Source organism: Eumetopias jubatus, unplaced genomic scaffold (genome assembly GCF_037043125.1).
Source record: "Eumetopias jubatus isolate StellerSeaLion01/CBP00866 unplaced genomic scaffold, mEumJub1_p1.0 scaffold_13, whole genome shotgun sequence".
Classification (NCBI taxonomy): Eukaryota; Metazoa; Chordata; class Mammalia; order Carnivora; family Otariidae; genus Eumetopias; species Eumetopias jubatus.
This window is the reverse complement of record NW_028274819.1, coordinates 29,548,387-29,560,892: the sequence shown is the minus strand read 5'-3', so window position 1 is coordinate 29,560,892 and position 12,506 is coordinate 29,548,387. Positions and strand designations below refer to the sequence as shown.

Here is a 12,506-nt window from a genome sequence, read left to right as displayed (position 1 = left end):
CTTTCTCCTGGCCTCTCAAATAAATAAATAAAATCTTAAAAAAATATATTTTTTCCTGCCCTAGAGAAACTTGCAACAGAAGAGGCAATAACACACACACACACACACACACACACACACACAAACACACACACGGGTAGACACCATGGATTGTAGAATAGGGACATCAAAGGAGAGCCGGTAAGAGTCCCCACAATCTTCTAAGAATAAAGGGATATGAGTTGAGAATTTAGTGATAGTTGCGGGAATGGACAGGAGGGGACTAACTGGTAAGACACAGTATCTGTGCATCCCATATTTGTTATCAGACTACATACATACATCAAAGACACTGTACACCTTCTAGCATTTCTCACTTAGCTGTGATCGTAAAATCAATAGGCATTCACATCACCTGTAGAAATTCTACTTCATATTTAATAAACTATTCTGCTAACTTATATGATCACTTTTCCTAAGTAAATTTTTAAGTATCAATATTTACTTACATAGGATTATGGGAATATATCAGTTTATACTTTAAACCCAATAAATGACATTGATTCATAACAATTTAAATTATTTTCTAATACTAAAAAGTATATTCTAAATCTGTGCTAATACTAGATATTTGCTGAGTAGCAACTGATTCTTAAAAATACAAAAATTAAATGATAATTTAAAAGGCAATATTTACAAATGTGATCAGGCAATAACAAAAGGGCATCACTAGTATATTCGGTAATTATTCTACAATGGAAGATAGTTACTTCTCAAGGGAAGAAACTATCTTATGACTCCTGTATGTGAAAATAAAATTTCAAAAACAGAGCAACCCCACGATGGAAACAGATTTGACTTGCAGCTCTTTGTGTATTCCCCAGTTAGCCAGTAGTGGCTGGATTCTGGAGGGGAATCCCCCACAGTTTCCGAACAATGATAAACTATATTCTACTAATCCACCCGCCACAGGACTCAGCATTTAAAGTAGCACTCTTACTCAACCTCCTAACTGCAAGTTGCCATCACACTCAAAACTCTCCTCTGTAACAGGGAAGAAGATTGTTTTGACTGGAATTAGTCAGACAGAAGAACCACACTGACAACTGCTTCTTTGTACAGCACCTGCTGCCAGCGCCTAAATTCTTGTTATCTCCACAACATGGTTTAATCTTTTAACAGTTGGCTTATTGGTGAAGAGCAAAGGGGTCCTTTGTGTCTGTCTTGGGTTGGCACCCAGTATTAACACCATGCTGTTCTTCGAGAGATATTTTGCTGGACAGTTCCCAAGTGACTCTACATAGACCAGACTCAGCCAGGCCCACTAACTCAGCTTCATTGCCTGTTATTAAAAGAAAAACTCTTGCCAAATCTGGGGTTCTGATACACTTAAAATTGACAATGGCCATTAAATTTCAATTCATGACTTCCCCTTCTTTTCCCTTTTTAGTTTAATCAGATAGTTTAGCTTTAGACCAAACATTTATGAAGGTGGGTAAGATAAAAACTGTGAAAATTACAATTCATAAAAGAAAAGTGCTTGGACAACCTGCAGCATGGTTTGCCATGCATGCGTGTATGCACACACAGGTATGTGTATTGATAGCATTTATGCTAAGACTAACCTCTAAATACATACCATCACATATAGCATTAGGTCATTAGGAAAAAGGAAACCTCTATTATTCTTTTGAATACCTATATATATATATATATATATATATATATACAGGAGATAGAGAGATAGACAGATGATAGATAGATAGATAGATAGATAGATAGATAGATAGATAGATAGATATGTATCCCTTTAAATGACAGTTATGATTTTGGTTGTCTGACTAAACTGTATTAATACAGAAGTTGCCAGTGATCAAAAAATGATGCATGCATACTCTGGGCCTCTTAACACTTCTTGTTTAATTTTCTTTTTCCAAATCACTAATGAAAGCCATCGCTATTCCTGTGCAAATTCAAAATAATGAGAGAACCACTTATGGTTTTTACTTACAGATCTGAGGAATAAAACACAAGACAATGAAATTTTTCTTGAAAGGAGAAGCTCACGGATCACACCCTTTATTCTACACAAATCATTTACTTTATTTACAACATAGAAATTTTATAAGATTTTTCACTTCTGATAGTGAATTTAGGGTCAAGTTAAAAAATTTGATACACAAATTAAAATCACAACTATAAGGGTGGTTCAGATGGTTAATGGTTTGCCTTCAGCTCAGGTCATGATCTCCAGGTCCTCGGGTCGAGCCCCATGTAAGGCTCCCTGCTCAGCAGGTAGTCTGCTTCTCCCTCTGCCTCTCTCCCCTGCTCATTCTCTCTCTCTATCTCTCTCTCTAATGACTAATAAAATCTTCAAAATATAAAATCGCAACTATAATAAATGTTATAAAATCTCTTTCCTTGTGCCCCTAATGTTCATTTTTATTGTTTTCATTCCCTAAATCTATAGCTAATCAATACACCCACCTCAAAGACCAAGAACTGGAAAAGTCTAAAGGCAGAAAATACCAGTGAGTACATAATTACACAACCAAACAAGGCAAATTATCTAAGATGTAAATATGCAGTCCTCAAATAGCTTCCAACTATTGGTCTAAAAATAAGGAAGGGACTCAGGATTTTATTTAAAGTTCTGTATCCTATTCTAGTGGTAATTGGTTCAAAATTAAAATCAAAATTTTATATTTTCCCTAGCATAAATTATTTGTAGAAAACATTATTTTTCAATGACTTGCCCTCCAAAGAAATAGGACAGTAAAAAATTGTTCATTTTTTTCCAGCCTCCTTTGTGATATATAGAATAATTTATTCTGCAAGTATCCATGACTGCCGACTTTACAAGTTGTAAGTTTATAACTCTAAACAAGTATGCCATAATTCTAAAGTCATTATTTGGTATTGTTCTCACCGTTTCTATACCAAAAGTTGTCACTAATATCCTGCTAAAGTCTGATTATACCAAAAGGCTAGGATCAAAATGTTTCCTTTCCATTTTGGCAGAATGTATTACCTGCTAAACACTGGAGTCCATTTTTCTGCTATTTTTTTCCCATAACCAGGCATTACTCAGACTATTCTTCTCATGAAATGTTTTTTTCTTTTATATTAACTACCATGAAGTTTAAATCTCATCCAGTGCATGGAAATATTTAATTTTATTGCCCTTAAACTGAAGCAATCTAAAAATGTTGCCAATTTAAGTAACAAGAAAGAACTGTTGAAAGATGGATTTTCCAAATTGTCATTTTGTAGTAGATTCCAAATCTTTTTTTGAAATGGATAAAAGAGCCAACAGGTTGTAATTGTCAGGGTTATATCTATCTCCCACATTACTAATAGGGATTATATGTTCCAAATTTTTCTCTGTAGGAAAGGTTTTACTTGTCAATAAGAGATTTAAAAGAACAGTCAGGGGTTGGGCACTGATATCTCTATCTCAAGCCAATTTTAAAACGTATGCATCAAGAATATCGGCTTTTGCCTCCCTCTCTCTACCCCTGTTGTAATCCTCTTAGTGTCTTCTTTACCACAATGAGCAACAAGATTCTACAATAAAAGGCCCTATAGATATCTATCACCTCTGCTAGAATCTCTCTTGAAAAGTGCTCCATTTCAGGTTATTAAATTACTATTTCCAATGCACTGATCACCTCTCTATATATAATTGGAGATGCTATTCTGAAAGGACTGTAAGGGTTTCATAGCTAAGGGATGGCCATTTTTCTTTGAAAGCTTCCTTTAACTAGCCAGCTTATCAAATCATTGCTTTCTTATACTACTATTTTTGTTGGACTGAAATTTTGTTCAAAACCATTTTTTTCTAAAAATATAATAGTGTACAAACTTTATTTAAGTTGAGTGCCTTCTTATTTTCACTGAATCATTAAAACCAGTTAATAATGGTGAACTAACTGGATTGTTATCCTCTTATTTTTCAACATTAGAAAATATAGTTACCGTTTAAGGTCCTACATTGGCATAAAATAAAAAAAGAAGCTTCCTTTGAGTTCTTTTTCTCTGATAACTCTTTGATATCCTTTTTTTTTTCAGTTTTGGGCTGGTTTCTATTGAATGAGTTAATTAGTGAATTCAATTCTATCTAGCTAACTCTGAACATGTAGATATTACAGCAATGACAAGGATGATCAGGATGCCCTCTGGCCCTGAGCAATGTCTAATCTAGCAGGAAGGATTTAAAAAAGGACTCCCGAGTTGTCTTCCTAGCATAAACATCAAATCAGATCCTGCCTCTGCTTGAATATTTCCAATGGCTCCTTGTTTTCTACAGAACAACATCCAGAATCCCTAACATTGAATTAAGACCCTTTATGATCTGGTCCCAATATTCTCAGTGGAATCTACTGTTTTCCCTTTTCTTCCCCAATGTGACCTGAAATGTGTTCACCTGGAACACTGGTTGACTTTGAATTAGGCAAAAAAGTTTAAGAGAAACATCAAGTTCAATGTCATAAGGGGCATAGAATGGATGCAATGAAGATATGAGTCCAGAAACATCATATCCAGTTTGGGGATGAAGGTTGGTAAAGAAAGCTTTCATGAAACAGGCACAAATCAGATAAAGCTAGAATGATGGGCAGAATTTCAGTGAGCATTTAGTGAATGCTAGTCGTATGCCAGATAGTATTAGAATATGGCATAAAGGTGACAAAGAAGGCTGGTGGGTGGTAACAAAGACAAAGAGGTTGAATTCCAGGCAAAGGGATCCACATGGGCATAATAACAGAAATCATGAAGTACTTTCAGAAAACAACAAATGAACAATCAGGCTTGGCTAACACATGAAGAACATATTAGAGAATATTGAGCCTGGAAAGAAAGGTTGTAGCCAAATTTTAAAAAATCATTCATCAAAAATGTATTGTGCACCTGCCCTACATTCAAGATCTGTGCTGGAATTCAGAAATACAAAGATGAGTAAGACATAATGTCTGTGTCCAAAGAATTCTCAATTTAATGGAAGAGAGAGACCCTAAAACAAATGACTATACCAAAACACAAACTCTAAGAACATTTTCAAAGGATGAAAAGGAGGTTCAATAATATAAGGTTCATTCTTTCTGGAGGGTCTGAGACAGCTCCATGGAAGAAGAAGTTGAATAAAGCCTTAAAAGGCAAGGAATGGTAATGGTGGGGGGTATATCCTAGGCCAAGAACAACACACGCCATGGTACAAGTGTATCAGGTGAAGAACATGTTATGGAGCACAGTTTTTTAGCTCTAACTGTAGTGTAGGGTACAAAGGAGATCAAGAAAAGAAGAATGGAAAGGAAAGTTGAGAGTAGGGGCAGATTAGAGGAGAACCATGGAGATCAATGAAGGCCTGATGAAGATTTGAAATTTCAATAGGTAACAGACAAGCTTACAAGTTTTTTTTGAACAGGAAACAATGTCACAGCAAAAACCTAAAAAGGAATGCCAACAGGATCAGAATTATGGGAAATAAATCTTAATGTGAGATAAATATAAAATATAAATATAAACATTAATTCTCAGTGTACCATTCAACTTGCATTTATTTTCTAAATTTGCTCAGAATCTGACAGGATTAGAAATACAGATGACCCTTGAATAATACAGGTTGGAACTGTACAGGTCCACTTACATGTGGATTTTCTTTGATACAGTGCAATGCTATAAATGTATTTTCTCTTTCTTATAATTTTCTCAATAACATTTTCTTTTCTCTAGCTTACTTTATTGCAATAACACAGTACATAATACATATAATATACAAAATAGGTGTTAACCAACTGTTTATGTTATTGGGAAGGTTTCTGGTTAACAGTAGGCTATTAGCAGTTAAATTTGGGGGCAGTGAAAAGCTATACATGGGAAAAAATTGTATGTGGATTTCCAAATGTGAGATATCAGTACCCCTAACTCCATTGTTCGTGGGTCAACTATAATTTTTTATTTTATTCTATTTTTATAATTATGTTATTTAGATTCACATGTGCCTTAAAATAACTAATATTTTCAGTATATATTTTGACATAATAAACTGAGCAGGCATGGAGAAATTAAAAAGGAGCTTGGGACAATGTGTCTTTTGCATTGTGTCTTAGAGATAAAGGGCCCAGACCATTTAACAGAAAGTCCTACTTTCTTTGGGCATCTCCATCTTTGTGGGTGCCTTTTGGTTTTGATTTCATGAGTTTATTTATTTAATTTATTTGAGAGAGAGAGAGAATGAGAGATAGAGAGCACGAGAGGGAAGAGGGTCAGAGGGAGAAGCAGACTCTCTGCTGAGCAGGGATCCCGATGTGGGACTCGATCCCGGGACTCCAGGATCATGACCTAAGCCGAAGGCAGTCATTTAACCAACTGAACCACCAAGGTGCCCTGATTTCATGAGTTTAAACACTAAAGCTTATGCTGCTAAAATAGACAACAACCCTGCCGCTAAGGGAAAAAAAAATTATTCTTTCTTTGGAGACATGTTTAAAATTCTTTACTGGCATGATAAATTTCTAAGTGTAAATTAATAAACAAACCTTCTGGATTGGGTTGTAATGAGTTGGGTTTTCTAAAGAACTCCTATTCCTTAAATACATTGACCCATAGAGCAAATAGATCAAATGCTTGTTTAACAGCTATCTTAAAGACTTTTTAAAACAACTCCAACTTATTAATACAGTAGATATAAAGAAAATATGCTAAGCAATAGCACTTAAATAACAGAATTCAAGTGAAAATTTTTCTAGTAGGAATATTATATATTGATTCTGTTTTAAAGTAAAGAATAATATTTGTCCCAACATTTGTAAAATAACTTACACTTTTCAAAAACCTTCAAAAAATCCACTCAGTCACCATGTATTGAATGACTGTCCAATATATAAAATATCTTCATTAAGTACAAGAAATAATTCTGACCTTGTTCTGTAGGAAATGGTTCTCCAAGTCCACCTTTTCAAATTGATCAGGTATCTGTTGACTGGTACTGTTGAAATTAATTGGAAATCTCTCACAAACTTCCCAACTAAGAAAAGAAAAATATTTCATTATTTTTGTCAAAATAAAATAAAATGCATTTCATTATAACTCTATTTAATCCACTAGTATAATAATTTATGTATCTCAACATTGACATGTTAAGATACATCATATGGCATGTTACTCAACAAAAACCAGTTCTGGGACTACTGGTAATAGTATTTTTTTCAATACCCTGAGAGATATAAATTAGAGTATGATTATTAAGATTTCAAATAATGCACACTAGAGTATAGAAAGAATTTCAAATGGAATCCAAAAATTATATAAATTATCTTCAAATAAGTTTGTTTTCAGTAAGGGTAGTTTCATATTGTTATGCTTAGTGACCTAGATCTAATTTAAAACCACTCAATAAAACAGTCTTCATTGCACACAGGGAAGGGAAATTAAGAAGGAATACATGAATTAAAATTTAAACTCCTAGCTAAAACTTGAAGGGAAAGGGTCTGGGCAAATTTAGCAGTTTGGGGAAAGATTGTGGCACATGAAATGAATCTTCTTATAAATGGATATGCCTATAAAAGAAAAAGCGCTGAGGGGGTGCCTGGGTGGTGCAGCCCGTTAAACTTCTGCCTCTGGCTCAGGTCATGATCTCAGGGTCCGGGGATCAAACCTGGTATTGGACTCCCTGCTCAGGGGGGTGGGGCCGGTTCTCCCTCTCCCTTTGCCCCTCCCCTCCCCATTCATGTGTGCTCTCTCTCAAATAAATAAAATCTTAAAAAAAAAAAAAAGAATGCCAAGTTATTTTCTGTCTATAAAGAACAAGACAAAACATTCAAATCTTGCCTGGATAGTACAGGCAGTCATTGGGGGATAGAGTTGTTTAAACAACCAAGGAAGACCAAAACATTCATCTTTGTAGACATGTTTAGCAATATGTAGCTAGACTGAGTGACCTCATCAGACACCACTTCTGGTTCTCTGTATTTTCCCTCTACATCTAGCCTTTTCACCTGTATATTAAGGAAAGCTACAATTTGTTAAATTACAAAATATTAAAGATAGTTGGGACCTTATAGATAGTTCACCTATCACCAACGTACTATCAGAAATACAATAGCCACTAGTCACATATACCTATTTAAATTAAAATTAACGTAATTTAAACAAAATTAAAAATTCAGTTCCTCAGTCACATTAGTCATATTTTAAGTTCTCTACAGTCAGAACATATGCTTCCATCATCACAGAAAGTTCAATAGAGATGCTAGATAGTGGTTAAGCCCTCAGTTCTTAAGAAAGACAATCTGGGTTAGAACGCTGGCTCTGTCATGTACTAGCTGTGTGACTGGGTAAATTATTCTGCCCCTCTGTGCCTCGGTTCTGGTTCTATAGAATGGAGTAATAATAAGATAATGTATTGATGGGATTAAGATCATTGTTTTGAGGATTAAATAAATCCTTACCCAATCCATTTAGAACTGTGGTCAACACTTAGTAAATACTGGGTTTTATTATTTACAGATAAGAAGCAGACACCCATCTGCTCATGGGCAATCATGAGCAGCAGAGATGGGGCTAGATGCTCAAATCTTCTAACTCTTGTTCTTCCCACCCCTCCACCACTTCTCTAGCATGTTGCTTTTGTTTCCAATTTATCATCATCAAAGGAGATGCTTACATATGAACATTCATACAAAAAACATATTATTTAATATTTTAATGATTCCACTCAAAACTCTTAATTTAGAAACATCCACTAACAACAGTTTTTACATTTCAAATAAAATTGTTACATCTGCAAAGCAGAAACTAGAGTCTGCTCATTGCTTCATGTGTTTTTTTTTTTTTTTTAATTCAAGAAAAGTTACTGGTAAGTCTTTTAGACACTATCTCATTATATCATGAAATAAGTCAATAAAATAAATAATCGCTTATTAAAACAATTCAATGAACATCTTTTAGTGTTACAATCTGAATTGGGTAATTCAGATTACTTTAACCGAGCACATGTTAATTTACTTGTCACATCCAGGCAGCAGAACAGCATTAGGATCCAAGAAGGTTTTATGTGCAACTGTAATCCCGTCTCTGTCAAATGCAGTCACCTGGTCAAAGGTGAGACTCAAAACAGGGGTAACTGGAGATCTGAAAAATGGAAAAACATTAAAGCTATATGCAAAATCATACAAGCACTGAAACTTGAGCACAAATAAACAATAAAACCTGTAATATCAGTGAGTAACAAAGTCCAGCAATAAGTGAATTTCTTATTATATAGCACTATTGATATACTGACACCTGAAATGCACATTTTAGTTTATTTGGCTGATTTATAATATGTCAAGGATAGTTGTAACACAGGTAAATTTTTAAAATAATCTCAATAATAAAAGCAAAGTTGAGAAAAGCGAAGTTGAGAAAAACAACCAATTGTCATTCATGCAATTTTCATTTTTAAATGTATAACTACAATGCAATACACCATTAATATTCTCTGGAGCTGATAATTAAATGAATTCTTAATATTTGGCCATAAATTACTATTTTTTGTGAGCTCACTAAATGTTATGCTGATTTGATTTTCCATATTACATACTGTTAGGTACTTTGTTTTATATTTAATTATTTGAGAATAAAATCAAATAGGAAACAGATCTTAAATAAAAATAATGGTAATTGGTACTATCTCAACTATGAGCCATTTTTTTTCTAAATTGGTGACAAAGCCTTGCTATTTAACTTCATAATTATAGGACTCAATCACATCACCTGTGTAGGATTGTCAAAATTTTTAAAACTGATTCTAATCATAAGAAACCTCACAGACAAATCCAGAATGTGGGACATTCTACAAGAAAAGTGCCTGAACTCTTAAAAAAATTCAATGTCAAGAAAAGCAAAACAAAAGGTGAGAGAATATTCTAAATTAAAGAGAACTAAAGAAGATAACTAAATGCAATACATGAATCTTACTTTGATCCTCGACTACAAAAACTCTAAAGCACATTTTGGATAGTTTAAACATAGATTGTATATTAGATGATGCTATATTATTGTTGACTGTGCTAGATCTTACAATGTGGTGACACAGAAGAACATCCTATTCTTCAGTTACATGATCTGAAGCATTTATGAGTGAAACTTTACTGATTGTCTGGAAATAATCTAAAACCTCTCAAACGAGAGACAGGGAGGTATTAGAGGTAAAACTAACGAGGCAGACTCTAAACTGGTGAACCTAGGTGAAGGATACATAGGTGTTCATTGTACTATTCTTTCAAGTTTTCTGTAGATTGGATATTTTCCAAAATAAAAATTGAGAGAAAAATAATTACCGGACTCAAAATAAAAGCAGATATTGGCAAAATCAACTTTTATAAATGAGTAAGCTAACTCCCCATATCAACACATTAAAATTACTGTCTAAAAATAAGTATCATTTACTTAGTACATATTGCACATTCTCCCAATATGTTTTAAACCTAGATCTAGGAAATAACTTTTAGACATAAATTTCAGAAATTCCAATAGTAGCAAAATGCTATAATGGTCCTAGTGCTTTGGATTATTGGATTCAAAACCAGAAAAAAATTATTCTATTAAAATAACGATGACATATAAACAAATATACACTTATGAATTCTTCCAGCTACAGTCCTCAGTTGATTTTAGAGTATTCCAGATACTTAGCATTTTACTAAGTTATTCCACAAATATGATCCAATAAACCAAGAACAAGTGTTTCATCTTATTAAAAATACTGTATTATCACAAACATCATTAAAAACATCAAAATTAGTCATTGCTTTCATTTTAATAATGATATTTAAGAAGAAATTATTAGACACACATTTTATTAAATTGTAATTGGAAAAGCTTGCTAAATTATTCAAGAATCCTTGTCACTGTAAAATTCATCACTGTTCTACCATTATAAAAACAATTCTCACAATGTAACTAAATTATATTTTGGAATCTATGGAAGAAAACATCATTCCTTACATATATTTTTAATTCTATAAATTGCATGGCATAAGAAATTATTAAACATTTTAATTTCCCTCTCCTGGGAGAGAAAAAATAGAATTTTATCATATACTACCTACAATTAATCCTACCAACTTCTTCCAAAACCTTCATGAATTTGTGAATAGATTTATTTCAGTATTTGAAATTTTGACTCTTAGATTATATAGCAAATCCAATCAGGTCCTCGTCTGTCTATGCTATTTTCGTTATAATTAATACACGATAAATTATACTCAATAAGCAAAGTTATTTTCCCCTATTTCCCTTATTCAGATAAATAAAGGCTTAAAAAATTTTAAAATCAGCAGAAAAGTGTGTTTAAGTTTCCTGACAAGCAGTTTCAGAGTTCATCTGGATGTGTCCTGTCAAAATATGCATACATTTCTAAGATATTCCACACAACAGCCCAGCTCATCAGTGCCTGTAGACTGCAGCCTTTCTCTTTTCCCAGAAACACAGATAATTTTATGCAGGAATTTACCAATCTACAAAAATTTACACAATGCTCAGCAATAACCAGTAATTATTGTGGGATAATGTAAGGCGCTTTTGAGGAATATAACTTTGATAGGATAGGGCTTACAAGCTTTACCAATTTATCTTTAGCTGTCTTGTCATCGGTGCTTAAAAGGTTAAGACTTTATTTGTGAAAACATAGAGAGATAGTGGGGAATCATGTTGTCTACAGCTTCATAAATCTTTCTTAAGATCCTTTTCAATTACCATCCATTTCTCCTTTAAAAAGGGACAAAAAAATAGAGGAGTGGAAGCAGGTCAGGGCAGTGTGCGACAATGACAGTGTGATGGGTTTGGGCCCCCCGTGGCGTTTCCATCTGCTATCATTAAGGTGACTACTCAGACATGAACAAATCCCACTTGCTGTGCTGACAGGCAGACTTCAAGAACTATGACAAGGCATTAAGACAGAAAGTCAGAGAGAGAGAGAGATGTCATATCTCACAAACAATACTGCCTCACAAAAAAACGCTCCTGAAATTTTATTGGAATTCAAGATTTTAAAAAAAATTCATAAAGAGTGCTACTTGGGCTTCTCAACTCTCCTTTTAAATTAGCTTGCCCCTGGAAAGATTGAGGACAGAGAATAAACACCTTGCTCCTACCTGTATGCTTTACCATAAGAGACCCAAATTTTTTGCTCATTCTTCAGCAAAAGTGGATTCCTAATTTCTTGACCATGCTCATCAAAAAGTCGGATTGAAGAAAAATTGAGGCCTGATGGATTGATGGGAGATCCTTGAAGCCTTTGATGAATCCTGAGAAGTAACTTGTGGTGGGGGAAAATAATGAAGAAGAAGAAGAAGAAGAAGAAGAAGAAGAAGAAGAAGAAGAAGAAGAAGAAGAAGAAGAAATAATGTAAAATGTGAACATCTATAACAAACTGTCTCTACTCTGTAACAAATGAATCCAAACAAATGATAATTAAATTCATATAGAATGTTAAAAGAAGTGTGAAATGATGGTAATGTTTAGCTCAGTGTAAAAGTAACAAAATG

The 12,506-nt window shown here is 33.8% G+C and overlaps 1 protein-coding gene across 1 annotated transcript in view; it reads right to left on the bottom strand.

Moving 5' to 3' along the window:
* The window catches only part of DCDC1 (doublecortin domain containing 1), a 431,249-nt gene that overhangs the window by 194,133 nt on the left and 224,610 nt on the right, over nt 1-12,506 (bottom strand). The window contains exons 11-13 of the mRNA XM_028087718.2: nt 12,114-12,277; nt 8,983-9,108; nt 6,898-7,003 (exon numbers count right to left, since the gene is read on the bottom strand). Coding sequence (XP_027943519.2) covers nt 6,898-7,003; nt 8,983-9,108; nt 12,114-12,277 — 396 coding nt within the window. The remainder of the gene's footprint in view (nt 1-6,897; nt 7,004-8,982; nt 9,109-12,113; nt 12,278-12,506) is intronic.